The 16,712-nt window shown below is 35.5% G+C and overlaps 1 protein-coding gene across 2 annotated transcripts; it reads right to left on the bottom strand.

Moving 5' to 3' along the window:
- Nucleotides 1-553: 553 nt before the first annotated feature.
- Nucleotides 554-9,388, bottom strand: LOC100250363 (polyadenylate-binding protein RBP45). 2 transcript variants are annotated; one of them, XM_002280565.5, is made up of 7 exons: nucleotides 8,885-9,388; nucleotides 7,104-7,578; nucleotides 2,286-2,341; nucleotides 2,069-2,199; nucleotides 1,874-1,970; nucleotides 1,627-1,773; nucleotides 554-896 (listed from the first exon to the last, which is right to left on the bottom strand). In XM_002280565.5, exons 1-7 carry the CDS (start codon nucleotides 9,227-9,229, stop codon nucleotides 894-896), a joined length of 1,254 nt encoding a protein of 417 aa, XP_002280601.1. In that variant the 5' UTR covers nucleotides 9,230-9,388; the 3' UTR covers nucleotides 554-893. The 2 variants fall into 2 exon arrangements, with proteins under 2 accessions (XP_002280601.1, XP_059591058.1); XM_059735075.1 differs by having other exon boundaries at nucleotides 554-1,773; nucleotides 8,885-9,385.
- Between the last annotated feature and the right edge of the window lie 7,324 nt (nucleotides 9,389-16,712).

Below are 16,712 nucleotides of genomic sequence, written 5' to 3'. Positions count from 1 at the left end.
ATAAAATAATTTTAAATAACAAAAAAATAATAATTTATCAATTTTTAATTCATATTTTTATTTTTCTTCATTTTATCTTTCTTTCTATTTTTTTTTTTTGTATTTTCTTTTTTGAGAATCAAACATAGCCTAAATCTTTTATTAATGGGAGGTTGTTTGTTGATGTTTCCCTTCTTTGACTTTCTCTGAAACAATTATATGGAGAAAATTGTGCCTCCCCGGATGGAATGTAAAACCATTTTTCCATTTTTGGAGGAAGATTTGAGAATTGGGTTACAGGATATAACGTCGCAAAAGTATTAAATCTTAAAGATGGCAGTGAAAGCTTCGTCTTCCCTTCATCCCAGTATATGCTGGGCCAGGCCAACAGTTTCAGCAAACTGCAAAGTGAATCACAAGAACAATATATATGCATATATATATATATATATATAGATGGATGTGATGCGTTTCCAGTTCCCAACCACTATAGCCCATGATCCCAAGAGGATCGGATCTGGGCTCATGCTACAACAAAAACAGGAACAACGCCAAGAAAAACAAATTGAGGCAATTTATCGTAAACGGTAGCTGTTATAATTTCTAAATGGCAGCAACTGAAGAGTTCATATTATATATGTATATAAATGTAAACCATATTTTGTCTGCCAAGTGCATTCATGACCTTAAAATAGCCTCCAGCCCACTCATTAGTTTCCACAAAGAACAAAAGAGAGACGAATGAAAGAGGAGCTAAAACAAAACAATGTGTAATGTCTAAGCAAAGCTGATCCCAGAATCGATCACCATCATATTACACCCAGTTTCAACATCCGAACAAAGCCACTACCCCACTAAAGAGTGGAACCCATTAAACCCAGCCATCAAGACCTCTCCACTTCATCAGCAACAGATCACTGCATTTATCCAAAAACAATTACATCATGAATGCCAGGAGAAATAAATATAAATTAGAAGGGGAAAAAAAACGATGAGTACATAATATTTTTCGTAAGTCAGGCCCCACCAACAAACATGTAGCATCCAGTGTCCTACAACTAGCATTTAACTTCCAGCCAACTATTAAGGAGTTGAAATTTGAAATTTTGAACATAAACCAATCAATGAAAGATTGGCATTAGGCCAATATTCCAGAAGTTGCCCAGTGAAATCAGATGAGAGAGAGCAGTTCAGATAATTTTTATAGTTTTTTGAAATCGAGATGAAGGTGATGGCCATAAACCATGACTGCCAGCTTTAGAGGCATAAGAACTTCTCATCCAACCAGGCAGAATGAGAGAGTACTGGGGATTCTAGCTTTATAAGCATAGAAGCTTTTCCCTGAACCAGGCAAAACAAGATGTTCAGTGACCATACTTCCAGTGATAACTTGATTCCATGTCAAAACATAGACAACCCTTTTTCTAGGCGTAAAAATATGGGTGAACTTATTATCAGGCAGCCTATTTTCTGAACTTCAGAATATCCATCTATTTTAAATGAAAGAAAACATTGAACTCAACAAGGTTTGATGAAGGCATCACATGTTCCACAAGTAGTCAAAACACCCTCAGCAAGCTGGTAATGTTATAAAAAAAAGAGCTACTTAAGAAACAAGGAGCTGAAGCTTATATAACATGGTCTTACTTGCTGTGGCTGCTGGTAATTTCCATATCCAGGATAGGCTCCATAGTACATGTTAGGGTCTTGAGGAGGTGGCGCATACCCATATGCCTCATATCCTTGAGCATATCCATAATATCCACCATTCCACTGGGCCTGATCTGGCTGGGCCTGACCAATCCAATAAATGGCTCCTCCAATTAGTCAGATAAACAGGAACATGCAATAAACCAAAAATTCTTTTAAGATATTTGGTACGAGTTTAACAAACCTGTTTGTTCGAAGGACTACGCCCCCATGAAAGACGAATACTCTGTGCTCCTAATTGAGTACCATTTAACCCAGCTAAAGCTTGCTCAGCACAAGCTCTAGACCCATGACATGGGCAAACAAAAGAACAGAGTAAGAAAATGGGGTCAGGGAAAAAAATTAGCACACTTATATGGAAAGTCATAGGCTTGCTTACCTATTAGCGAATTGAACAAACCCACAGCGCTTGCCTACTGGTATTTTCACATGAACCAATTCACCATATTGGCTAAACACTTGTCTCAAATAGTCATCAGTAACATTGGAGTCCAAACCACCAACAAATATCTGTAAAAAAATATATACATATATTAAAGAGTCATTACCACATAGCACAAGAATGAATAATATCAACATTAGAACAGATTACCCACTGTTGTGTTATTTGGATCACTCTCACCCTGATTTCCTTGAGTATTCTGAAAAGAAGCTGCAAATAACAAATTGATGTGAAGGAAACTAGAATATATGATGTGAGTCCAAAAAATTTGATCAGCATACAGATAGAGTGTTGAGGGATTTCTATATGCTTTTAAGAAGCACTAAGCATTCAACTGAGGGGACAGGCAAGAAAAAGGACATGCCTGATTGCCTGGTGATAGTTAAATGTTCAGCCTGAGATAAACTTGGCATGATACAAACATTAATAAATTGTTTAACCCCACAATAAAGAAAAATAGTTAACCAACTTTCTTGACAGGAATATAATCAAAACACAGCATGAACAAGTAAAAACATGGATTAGCACCTCAATATCCTATTTAACATCGCACACTCATATAACAAAACACATAATAATCTATTAGAGACTTCAAATCAGTCTCCCAAGAATCTTATCATATTATTGGTCCTCCGCATCTAAAGACCAATTTCTGAATCAGTCTCAGGTTCATTGTCACTTCAAATGAACACAAACTGTTTATATGCAGGTTTGCTATTTTGAGGTTCTTGGATGGTATAGAGCAAAGTTGACAAGAATTACACCACCACCACTTTGTAGATGAAAGGCTGTATCTCTATCTAATGAAAGCACACGATACTACCACTGTACCAATCATTTCCCACTGAATGAACACTTTTGGAAAACCTATATCTAAAATTTTTTTTGATAGATAAAGAAAGATATGTACGAATTAATAATACAAAAAAAAGTACACCAAAGTACATAGGACATGTACAATGAGCACCAAACGGAAGACCTCAAAAAAGTGCACAAATTCCTGAAGACACTCAAGAAGACCCATCCCACTCTCCAAAATCAAACTAAGGCACTAGACCTTCTCTTACAAGCTAACCCAAGCAGAAAGATTAAAAAGGAACGACAGAAATGACAGTTTTAACTTTTGATCATTTTGTTCCTTGTCCTCAAAAGCTCTTTGATTATGTTTCCTCTAAATTGTCCAAAATATGCAAAGAGGAGTTTTGTTTCCACACCTTTTTCATTTTCTCCACTACAAAGGAGTCATGCCAATTTAAAAGGGTATCTTTGACCACGGAAGAGATCACCCTATCTATACTGAAAAATGGAAAACAAAAGGTGCCAAAGAATCCTTGCTTTAGAGTAGTGAAGAAGAATATGATCAATCAACTCCCCCTCCTGTTTGCACATAAAACATCTATTCACTAGTGATCGCCCTCTCTTCTGAAGATTGTCTAAAGTTAAAACTTTTCCCCCAACTTGCTTTCCACACAAAGAAAAAAAATTCACCTTAGACAGGACCCATGGATTCCAAATAATGTTCTTTGGGAAAAGGACTACCCTCCCCACCTCCAAGGCTGCATAGAAATTTGACTGAAAACAGTCCCTTTTTTGCTTCTTCCCCAATCACCTTGTCATTAACTTCCCTTCTAATCGTCTTTGCTTGGAACAATGAAAAAAATTCTCAACATCTTTCATCTCCTAATCATTAACATGCCTTGTGAATCGCAGTGACCAAAGTCTCCCCGCCACCCCCACCACCCAAGTCTTCCCACAAATCCGCTACCCAAGCTTCCTTTAACGAAGCCAAAGCATACAAAGAGGCAAAGAAGTTACACAAAGGCTCCTTCACACACCATCTATTTGTCCAAAACTTAACCCTTCTATCATTACCCACTTCAAACAAGGTCTTACTAAAGAAAAGATCTCACCCCTTAAAGCTTTCCAAACACCAACCCCATAACCACCGCTGACTTCACAAGTGTGCCAATCTGCTCCTTCTTTCCCATACTTCCCCTCTATAATTTGCTTCCATAAAACTTCTCCTTTAGAAGCATATCTCCAACTCCACTTTCCAAGGAGGGCCCGATTCAGTAAAGAAAGACTTCAAATACCCAATCCCCCCTTTCTTTTATCTGTACAAACAGTCGACCATCTAACCAAATGAAGATTCTTTTCCAAATTCCCACCTCCCCAAAGAAAGTCTAATCTTTTCTAACCTCAATTTTACCTTTCTATGGATTACAAACAGAGATATGAAGTAGATCGACAAGCTCAACAAAGTACTCCTAATCAAAGTAAGTGTTCTCCCCTTTGAGATGTATTGTCTTTTCCACATCAAAAGTCTTCTACGAAACTTCTCCTCCACTTTGTCCCAAACTGCTTCAGATTTGCAAGAGGCTCTTGGAGGCAACCCTAGGTAAAAAGATGGAATTTTCCCCAACTTGCAACCCAATTCCATTGCCAAAATCTCTACTTCCGTAACCCCCCCAATTGGGATCAATTGCCAAAACTTCAGTTATTCTAATTCCTAAGAAAGAACCTTTCATATAAATTAAATTTAGTCATGCAATAGTACTAAACCCAACCATTTGGATTGGAATGGTTTATTAAGTTGAATTAGAAGTCATATTTTCCTTGACAACATTGTCCAACCTTGTGTTGGCTTCATAAATCTTGTTCCAACATTCCGCTCATTGGAAACCATATCTTTGTGTTTTTAAGTCGATAATTCATAATACTGCCAAACCCATCAAAGGCAGAACAATGAATCATATGTCATATGGTTCCTTCCATTTCATACCATCCTCATACAAAGAAATATACTGAAAATGATTCCTTCAATCTCAGCTAAAAAGTTAGCCAAGAAGACATTAAGTTACAACCTTATCAAATATATTCTTGTTCATATTTCATGTACTGAATAATTTTTAGAACACTTTCAACTGACTTCTCTACTAAAGGCTAATTTATTTGCAGCATCACTTTTCCCAAAGACATTTTCATGACAAATTAAACACACAACACTTCATGCCTTAAGCACATTGTGAACACATACCTTTTAGCAAAACATCTCAATAATATTATATAAGTATTTCACATTCAGGAGTTCTTTTCAATAGGCACATCTGCCTAACACTATTTTTCATTGACTTCTGCACAATGAATTAAAAAATCTACAATTCTACCACATTCTGCACAAATATTTAAGTGGGAATGTTTCCACGACTTCATCAACAAAGTAACATGTATTGCATCATATTCAATTCATCTTTTTTATTTGTATGGAGTGAGTGTATCCATCAATATCATCTTATAAGTGAGACACTTGGCTGGTGTCCACTTAGATCTCACTTTAAGTTAGCTTCTAACTAATCCTAATCACTCATTAATCCTGGTACTACCTCCCATCTGTACATGTCCTCTTCATGTTACTTTCTATGATAATCAATGTGGATAAACATGTGCTTGTCCAACAAGACAAACAAACATTGGATCCTATCATCCTAACATGTCATTTCACACAATCACTTTCAAGTCAATCCCATACATGCCTTCTACTTCCAAAGACACATGTTGGAATATTAAATAACAAAATCATACCATGAGAGTACCAAAAAACATGAGGTTAGAAATATAATCAAAGCCACCAAAATGCCAAAAACTCACACTCACTCAGAAATGAAGACAGATGCACAACATATCACATAAAATGTCAGAAAAAAAATTGACAATATCATCAATTTTACTACTGTGGGAAAAATGGCTTTTTGTCGGGTACCTTCAGAAAAATATGGACAACAATGTTATATTCAAATGGAGAGCACAGTATTACAATAGATATATTCACAGATCTGTTCATACGGAAACATTTGAGTGAGGTACAAGAGGATCAACGCTTGCTTTTATAGAAATTTGATAAGGCATTTACTTAAGCTTCTAATGCCCGTCAATTAATTGAGGGAAGTTAAAACTTTATGAACTAGACGGGCATTAAGTCTTTCCTTCCAATTGTAGACATCCTGAGAAGCAATATAAGCATCAAAAAGATAGGGAAATAAATGATAGTGCAATAGGGAGAACATACTTGAAGCACAACCATAAAGAGCCTATCCTAAGAAGGGTAAGATACTGCATGGCCACATGCAAGAAATTGAAGCCATGGCTGCAGCTAGTTCTAGCATTTAACTTTTAAGCAATAAAATGCTCCCAAAAAATGCATTCCCTCATGACAAAAAAGCTGAAAATTGGAAGCGAAATTACCCACGGGAACCCAAAAAAGGAAAGGAAAACTTGTATTCAGATATACGGTAATAGTGTAAAGGAACTGAACCATGACGAAATAAAACAACGGTTCTTCTGGATTTACTAAATAAGAAAAAATTATGGAAAAGGAAATGCAAACTTCGGAAAAATGTATGAAATTTAACTTGACTGGTAGCTCTTCAAATATAAAGAACTGGAAAGTAAGTGAATGTAGCATGATAAATGCCACAAGAAAATGAAGCAAGAAGAAACTTATGACATAAACAAAATAACTGACCTAAAATGAGGCCACGCACTAAAGTGGAATCATTTCAGCTGAAATCAGTTCCAGGCCCCCCAAAATGAGAGCCTCTTGGAGTCCTGCTTTGAGACAACATGAGTTTTATATAAGTTTTTGCATGTTTTAACATAATTAATGCGGCCAAGTTTAAGAACTGGAAGGAAATGACTTTGCAAATTCCGCCTATCTTCAAGTGCTTAACTGAAAGATCGTCAAAATTTTAGAACACTGTTTTGATAGTATCACCTCAAAAAGGTATCAACAAACATTCAGCTCACTACTTCAAGTAATGCTAAATTAGAAAATGTCAAAATCATTGGGAACAAACAACATAACCACCCTGAAACATTAGCCATTTAAATACTGAATCACAACATCACTATAATATTTTCTTCTGCAGCACTAATGAGCATAAATAGAACTTGTAGTAATTACAGAAGTACCTACCTTTCTGGAATTGCTGACCACCAACAGGTTTCTTGGTAGCAGCAGGGCCAATTCGCATGGGTCTGGTTGAACAGAACATTCCATTCATTTCATTCATCGCACGCAGTTGTTCACCTTCATCTCCAAACCTCACAAACCCGTAACCCTTAGAACGCCCAGTGGTCCTATCAGTGACCACCTTTGCACCCTTAACCGATGGATAGTGGCCTCTGAATGTTTCTTGTAACACGTAATCTGTCACATCAGAAGCCAAATCTCCAACAAAGATAGTATAGTCAGGAGTGTCATCTGCACGTCTCTCACCAGCACCAAGAGTGGCCCAGTTCAGTCGGAAGTTCTGTTCAGAATTTGGCATCAATGTGCCATTGTAAGTCTGCAGAATCCTTTCGGCTGCGGCACGAGTAGCCAATTCAATAAAGCCATAGCCCTCACATTGGCCAGTTTGCTTATTTCGGATAACCTTCACTGAAACCACCTGTAGGAATGGCAGCAATGAACAAATGAGAAAAACTAATTAGATACAACATAGGGAAGATAGGTAACAGGCATAAAGACATACATGACAAGTGGTAATAAATAAACTTCCTCCCCACTGAACAAGATTTCATCAAGATGTACAAGAAACATCAAGTACAAGCTACTGTTTCATGTAAGTTCATAAGCCTGATTACCAATTACCGATCAATACTAAATTTGTCACTCAACCAGGATACTAGAAAAAACTAGTGTTCCTTTTGATAAAATTAAGTTGCCAAATAACTAATCTAGAGCACGGAAAATAAGTGGCTCTAACTTCAATAGTAACTCTTGCTGGATCAACTTGGACATACATTACAATCTCATGGGAATTGATTGTCCCACTTGTGTATTAAGTATGAGTTTAGTAATTACAATTCCCTTGGGTGGGGCAACTTTAAATTGGACTAAAAAAAAATTGTTCCAGAAGTAGTAAAAATACTAAACAACATAAAATATAGTTTCAGATGCTACATAAAATTGTTGGACCCGTTTAATTTGCAGGGAACAATAAATCATTTAATTTGCCTGGAACAAGAAATCATACACAAGCTACTGAAAAGGTGTAAGAAATAAACAAATCAATTTTTTATAATCTACCACTCAAATATTAGACTCTTTCATATCTCAGAAACTGAACTGGGATCAACATTTTATTCTTCCCTAGGGTTAGCCCTCTACTAATACCTGGTTGAGACAAGCAACGGTGACAGCTTAATGTTAGAAACTAAAACCGTCACCAAAACAATAAAAACAGTAAATAATAGAAACAAGCATAAACACCCCAGCATAAATCCCATCACAAAGAGTAAAACTACAAAATAAACATGTATGCCTCCATTTATCACTATACACAAACATTTTCCATGGAACCTTTTCTGAAGAAAAAAATCACATGTAAAAAGGAACTTTTTTTCAAAAATATACGCTCAAACATAAAAATAATGTTCATGAAAAATAAATTAATAAATTTCCAGTGTCGAAGAACATCTTTTAAAGCAAGGCAGTGCATTCAGATGAAGCAATATATGCCATGAAAATTTTATTGAGGAAGATAAAATTAAATTTGAAATGCTAAATAGAAACTTTCCCCACAACAAACGCAAATATGACAAACTCTCCCAATAGTAAAGATATTCTATCAAAACCTTTTCCAGATTCCGGCGTAATCAAACGGAACCTAGCTTGTAAAAGAACAATTCCCGTAGTAACAGTTTCCCATCAAACAAATAAAACACAAAGAAAATCACACACATATGGTATACCTCTCCGGTCTGAGAGAAACATCCCCACAGATAGTTCTCTTCCATCCACGGCTGCAAATCTCCGATCCACAGCGACCGAATCTCTTCGGGATTGCTCGCCTGCGGCGCGGCCACATACTGCTGCTGCTGGGGTGGCGGCGCCATCTGGGGCTGGGCCTGGGGCGGCGGAACTGGCGCCTGTTGCGCCCAAGCCGGCGGGGGCTGCGTCTGTTGCTGCTGCTGCGGAGGCGGCATCATCATCCACTGCTGCTGTGGCGGGGGCTGCTGGTACTGCGGCGGCTGCTGCTGATCCATAGGTGCCGGTTGCATCGAAGGTGGGACAACGCCTGGAGCCGGCTGCATCATGGTGTAAGAAGAAGGATAAGAAGAAGAAACCCTAACCCTAAGCTGAATAGTTTAAGCCCTACTGTGGATAAGGGCGTCCGAGATCAGGAGAGTGATCTGTAAACCCTAGCCCTAAACGCTGAAAGAGAGAGATATTCTGGGGGTCGGGTGATCCGTTTTATAGTGTTCTCAAAGACTGCCAGGTGGACATTACTTATCGAATATTCGGGTCCTTTCTCGGGTCCGGTATGAATGGGCCCGGAGTCCATCTCGTCCATGGGCCGCCTAAACGAGGTGACGCAAGCGAAAAATAGAAGGAAATAAAAAATAAATTTAAATTTAATAAATTATTTTTATATCTTTTTCAAACTCATTACATATTTTTCTTTATTATAATAAAATTAAATAATTTAAAATATATATAAATTATAAATTAATTTTAATTATATTTATTTTTTATATTTTTTTGTTAACATATTTTTTTTTTCTTAATATTTTCCAGGAACCAAACATAACATAATGAAAACCGAACATCAAAATTTTGAGAACTCTACCCCATTAAGGGAAAAAGGTTTCTAGAAATTGTAATCCCAACAACCAAATCAAATAAGAATAAATTATTTACAATAATCATAATCATTAAAAAATTACCTACTTAAAATCATGATATTGAAATATTACTAATTCTCTATTGTTTGCAAATTACTTACTAACAATAAATAAAGCTATTTGTTAGTGTTTTAAATTTGATTAGCAGTTTTATTTTTATGGACATATTCTAACACGTCAAAAGAAATCTTTAATAGTAATAATTTCTATTTAGTTCAAGCCACTTGATTTGAATGAAGGTAAGCATGTGTTTGGTGCGACATTGTAAGGCCGACTTAAAAGTGGTAGTTTACATTTATGTCAATTTAATTATTCTATACATTCATTCCATTTACGCATATTTTGAAATACTATGACCATATTTGATTTCTAAAAAGTACTAAATAAATAAAAAAAACTATTAAGGAAAATGATTTTTTTTATGTTCGATGAAAAATATGAAATAAAATAAAATATAATTAAAAATCTTGTGTATTTTTTAATTATTTAATTTTCATATAATATAGAAAAATAAATTAAATGGATTTAAAGGAACATACAAAAATAATTTATTTACTTTTAATTTATTTTTTATTTTTATTTTCTTTCTAGTTTATTTCCCTCGTATTTTCCTTTAATTTTTTGGGAACCAAACATAACCTAATCTTATTAATAATTTAAGATATATACTAATAAATTTTTATTATATTTGAAATATTAGAGTCGGTATTTTCTTTCGCACCTATGTTTTTATTCCTTATTCTCTTAATTTTTTTCTAAGTCAAATTTTTTTCTTCAAAGCCCCATTATTACAAAAAAAAGGTATTTACGATAAGTTCAAAGCTAATTTCAACTATTCTACATTTTTTTTAATCTATATATTAATATTATATGAATAGATTTTAAAAAAGACAACTAATTTTATGATATTCAAACTTGTAAGGCAAACATCAAAAGAATATTTCAAAGTATAGTTTTGAATGTTCTTAAACGTGTTTGAATGCATGGCTCCACATTTAGAACCAAAAATTAAGACAAATGCCAAAAGAATGGAAAATGAAAGGTGAGATAGATTCAAACATAGGATATGAAATGTTGAATGTTGTTGCTTGGTTCAAACCTCCCATGGTCAATTTTTAACACTTGACCATATTCTCACATGGTTCTACATATTTGCTCGTAGTAATTGCTTTAAAATCCATAAATATGTTACTCAAAATATGGTGACATTGAATGTGATAAAAGATTTGACGTACTTTATTTTGACACCAATTGATTTTCAAATAAAATTGTTAAAGTTATATTAGGGTTAAAGTCACGAGAAATGTCTTAATGAAAATTGATTGTTGGGCGTAGTAATTTGGTTAGATGCAATGGTTAAAACCAAATCCAATACTACTTATTATAATTTTTATGTTTTAAAACAAACATTTTGATAACAAAATAAATAAAAATTATACACTAATGGATATAAAAATAATGATAGATCAACCAAATGATAACGTTGTCAGGTGTTATAAAAAGTATTGGCTTACTTTCACAAGATACAAATCAGTTTTAAAATGATATAGTCAAAACTCGATCTAAAATTATGATTTTTTATATATCAAAACTAAGAAATATAAAATATATCAAAATAAATGATTTTACAATATCAACATTCCTTTTTAAATATTATGACTTTGATTGCAATATCAACTTCTAACTAAAACAAAAAACATGAAAACTATCTAAACATGTTATAAGAAACCAATTCTAAATTTAATTAATTGTGCTATTATTTGATTCATCTACATGTAAATCAAAATCGTGTTTAATCATTTTTTTCCCTACTTTTACATACAATTATATACTAATAAGAGTTTCAATTATATTTAAAATTTGTTTGACAGTGATTTTATAAAATATTTTTAGTTTAAAAAGTGTTTTTGAAAAAAATTGAAAAAATATTAAATGTTTCACAAAATTTAAGAAACACTTTTAAAAATTTTGAAAAATTATTTATAGTATTAAAAAATCACTTGTAATATTTTATAGAGAAACACTTTAAATATGATTCTTCTAAAAATACTTCATGAGAAAACACTTTAAAACGAATGGTATAAAATAACCAAACAATGAAGGGTTAGAATGGTAAAAAACTTTCATAGTAAAGAAAACAAAAAAAATCATATTTAATTTACATTGTTTGGTTGTAAGGAAAAATATATTAAAAAATTATAACAAATGATGAGTTTAAAGATTTATTAAATTTATGTTTGCTTCCGGAAAATACAACAAAAAGAAAAAAAAATTGGTTTTCTTATTTTTGGTTTCAACATGAAAAATAAAAAAAATCAAATATAATTAAAATTTTCCAAAAACTTTATATATATATTTAAATTATTTAATATTTATATAATACAAAAAAATAAGTAAAACGAGTATTAAGAAACATGTAAAACTAATTTATTGAGTTTAAACCTATTTTTTATTTTATTTTTCTTACATTTTCTTTCAATTTTTTCGCAAACCAAACATAACCTAAATATCTAAGTAATTTATGAAAGTTTAGATATTGTTTTACAAAACTAAAATCCTTCTATGGACCCCGCATTTCGGCTCAATGCATTTCCCACTCGATGGCGAGCTCGATTTATTATTTGAAAAATTGATTTTAATTATTGTTTGAAAAATGACTTGGAGTCGCCACTTATTTTTGTTTTATTTTTAAAGGGTACACAAAATAAGAAAGAAAAACCCTAAGTGTGACTCCTTATTTTAGAAAAGGCGGTCTGTGAAAAACCGGATCGGGTTCGGGGGTCAGGTTACTTATCGGGAAGGTACGGTAAATACCGTAGCACCCCTCTAAGTCCCTAAAGTCGGGTCTCTACTAATGAGATGAAGCTGACATGGTAATCAATGAGAAAATCAATGAATATCAACATGATTACACACTGAGAATTAAAGCATGCATGAGAGATGGACAAAGTGAAAGAAAATGCGTACCTTAGCAGCAAACAACAACGCGCTATCATGAAAATGAGATTAGTACAAAACAATGATCACAAGATATAGCATACATGTCACTAAACTGAGTATAAAATCATCGATAGCACATGTGTCATTTCACTCAAATTTATTTTGATGAAAATTTATTTGATGTTGGGCCCCCACCAAAGCCCTTTTATTTTGCATGAATCAATTCCATAAATTCCATCACTTGGAATTACGGAATTTAATTCTTACTTATTTTAAAAACAAAGAAAATGCAAAAGTGGCTTACCGGAAGGAAAATGGCAACCAAATTTTATTGAAAATGAGTCTTGCGGTGATCTTGAAAATTATAAGGATGAAATATGAGAAAATATAGATTATTTGAAAATCAGGTTTAGAGAAAGATATTTACAAAATGGGATTTGAGAAAATATTTTCAAAATCGAATAAAAAGAAATCCAAGAATGTCACATGGCCCAAAGGCGGCCCATACTAAAGATGACCAATGCATGGCCTAGTAGGAATAGGGCCCAGTTGACTTATGCATGCCGGGGCTGCTGATAGACACTGTCTGTAGGTCCCAGACCAACAAGTCCAAGTTCCGAGTGGAGCCATTGGGAATTCCAGGTGCCTTTCTGACTGGTCATGTGACTCAGTGAGTCTGGATGGTGCATCAAATAGAACCTCAGAAAGTTCACGAGCTAACTTGCGGTGCAGGCTCCATAGGCAACCTGCCTTTCGGGTTAATTGATTTTGATTTTGATGATTCACTTGCAGAAGTTTCCACTTCAGCAGATCCCATATCAATGATATCACTGTGATCAAGTGGCATAAATCACGAGCACAAGATAACACTTCAGTCATGCTCCTGCCTCTAGCTGCAATTCCTCCCATTCTGTTTTACTTCCTGATGCATTGTTGCCTTGGCGAAACTTGGGGACAGACGGATCACTCCCTCCAGGTGAATAACTTGAGCTCTAACCCTCAACATGGCTCACACTTTCCAGATTCTGAGTACAAAACACGTGGATCATTCAAACCAGCTATAACAAGAATGTTTGGATAATTCTGTGCCTTGGTATTATCCACGAGGGAATATGACTTCATGTAGAAGTAAAACTCCTCCTTCTGATTAAACCCGACACATGGTCTGAGGCTCCATCTCCCAGTTGGGTGCAGTGCTCATGGAAGCTGCTGATGGGCCTAACTGGGCATGCGAAGCATGATGATATGGGAGGAATGAAGATGGGAAAAATGATGGAAGGGTTTGCATGGGTCCATGCACACGGAGAGATGAATTTGGGACGCTGTCAATGGTGATTGAAAGGACTTTGGGGCAGCTATGCATGCGCAGGGATAGACTACGGGTTGGTGGGATGGAAATCGGAGATATGAGCATGGAGATGGGTAACAGTGGGTATTAAAGGTACGGGTCTTGCTCATGGGTGTGGAGTTAGTGAACTGGGTGGTGGGGGTTAATGAGAAATGGGTGTAAGGAATATGGTAAATGGGCTTAAGAAGTGCAACTGACACCACAATGTGAAGTGAGTGATGGCATAAAAAGAATGGGGAGGCATGCTCTTATCCACCTGCTGGAAACCTTACAATATCTATTCCAGTTGCATGTTGACTTCCAGTAACGGTGCTGGTGACTGAATCAAAACCAATGCATGAAAAGAGAACAATCGCTGACCTACCAAACAAGCTATTTGTTCTAAATGGGAAATATCCGTCTTGAAGTTCACATCCAACCCATCCAGTCTTAAAACTCAAGTACCCACCAGACATATATATTAAGCACTCCTCCTTGATCCCAACACATAATAGCCCAGTGACAATGAAAACCAGAATTGTTGTGCATGGATTGACCACAATACCAAGCCAGGAGATGGTGTAGCAGACTAAAAGAGCAGGTAACTTATCCTCGCCTCCGGAAATAAAGCCAGATTCAGAAATATGTCACGAGCAACAACTGAGCTATCAATTGTGTATTCCAATATTAATGCCCAACCAATCAACCAGACGATGCCTTCTCCCACACCTAGGTACAAATAATGATAGGCTCTACCAACAGATGAACAATGTCATGCAAGCCCTGCCCAACAAAAATGTGGAGAGCACAGCAGCCGAGAATACTTCCTTTGTACCTTTCAGCTCATTTTCTGCTTGAACAATTCCTTCTCCTTTCATCCTCAGATGATCTCTCTTCTTTCAAAGGTATCTTTTCTCTCAAAACCCATATAATGAACAAGATCCAGGAACAGGGGTGGCCTCAACCATTAAAAAAAATGCATGAAAACAGAGCACAAAGGGAAACAAATAAAAAGGTCCTCAAAGAAGGCTTCACATCATGAGTTTTCCGGGAACCTTCTCGGGTTAGGGTAAGGAATACAGTATCAAATGCAAATAAATGACAAGACTCTTGGATATTTCACATCAGAGACAAAGCATACCAAGGCTAACAATATGAATCCAAGACTATATCTCAACAAGGAATAGGTGGCCTTCATTATCCACCTCAAGCAAGACAACTAACACTCAAATATCAATAATAAACGGGTAGGAATAATAAGAATCTGAATCAAACCACGTATCAGTTGCATCCATACCTGAAAATGCCCTTCTGCAGTAAGGTCTTGTTAGCCTCCCCAGCTCCAGAAAAGGCTTCTCCTCCCTCCCAAGCTCTCTGTTCTCTCTGGAAAACTCTCACTCTCTGGTTCTTTCTCTCTCAAGTTCCCCTTCTCTCAAGTTCACCGTCCAAAATTACTCCTCTCATGGAAAAACTCCCTGGAATCCCCTCAGCAGCCCCGGTACCTCAAGCTAAAAGAAAATCACCCCCCCCGGTTCTCATGTCTCTCTCACCTTTTTTCTCTCTAGCCCAAAACCAGCTTTTTTTTCCTCCCTCTGGAAATATCTCTCTAACGGCCAGACGACACCCACCTGCCTTGCAGCTGCAAGCCTCCACTACCCCCCTATGCAGCTGGCAGCCTCCCAAAATCAACCAAACAAAAGCTCTGCCCTCCCTCCTGATTTTTCTCCCACCTTCCTCTTCTAGGCCCATCTCTCCCACTACCTCCTTTGCCCCTACAACAATATCTCTGGAAAAAGCCACCTGCAGCACCACTACCCTGCAGCCCCTTTCTGCCAACCAATCCCCTTTTCTCTTATTTTTGTTCTCTCCCGGATATGCCCTCCTAGAAAATATCTCCTAACCAACCTCCCAAAAGCAACCTCACTTTCTGCAGAATATCCCCTCTCTCATACGCTCCTCCTAACCGCCTGCAGATTCTCTTTTACACATGTCAACCTCTTGTTTGCTCCTTGATTCCACCATCTGATGCCATGGCAACCAAACGGGAATCGACACGTGGCTACTCATAGCTGCGACACCTGGCAAAAAGAGCTGCAAAAAATACATGAAAGTGAGGTCCCCAAAATGGGGGTCTACACCTTCATTTTTCTGCCCAAAAGTAAAAAAATTATGCTTTGTTTATTTTTTAATTAAGAGATCTTCAAATAGTTATGTATAGAACACATAATTGGCAAGTGTAAAAACTACGAGGTTTAGTGACCCATATATTCACTAATTATAAAAGATTAAATATAAAATTTACTTTATTAAATGCTACTTATCTCATGAATTTTATGCTAGTTAGGAATTTTTTTTTTTGTTTATGGCATTTACGATAGGACAATTCCATAATTATTAGTGGATTTCTTAATATTTTCGGGGATGCAATCAACTATCACATTATTGATCGAATAATAATTTAACTTTAAGAATGTCGAGTTAACATAAAAATAATGACAATATGCTAGAGGCCATAAAATGATAAAAATAACATAGAATTATATTTTCATAAGAAAAAAAAAAAGATGTAGATAGAATAAATTTAATACGTTCCATTTTAACAATTTATTTATTTAATATATGTTTGAT

This window comes from Vitis vinifera, chromosome 19, assembly GCF_030704535.1.
Source record: "Vitis vinifera cultivar Pinot Noir 40024 chromosome 19, ASM3070453v1".
NCBI classification, from domain to species: Eukaryota; Viridiplantae; Streptophyta; class Magnoliopsida; order Vitales; family Vitaceae; genus Vitis; species Vitis vinifera.
The sequence above is the reverse complement of the archived record's forward strand: the minus strand, read 5'-3'. Positions and strand labels throughout refer to the sequence as shown.

Bases quoted from the DNA above. Each gene is read 5' to 3' on its own strand.
- LOC100250363 (XM_059735075.1), bottom strand. From the start codon at position 9,229: ATGATGCAGCCGGCTCCAGGCGTTGTCCCACCTTCGATGCAACCGGCA. The intron at 7,579-8,884 runs GTATACCATATG...CCATTCCTACAG, and splicing joins GTTTCTCTCAGACCGGAGAG to GTGGTTTCAGTGAAGGTTAT. The intron at 1,971-2,068 runs GTAAGCAAGCCT...TCATGGGTCTAG, and splicing joins TTTGTTCAATTCGCTAATAG to AGCTTGTGCTGAGCAAGCTT.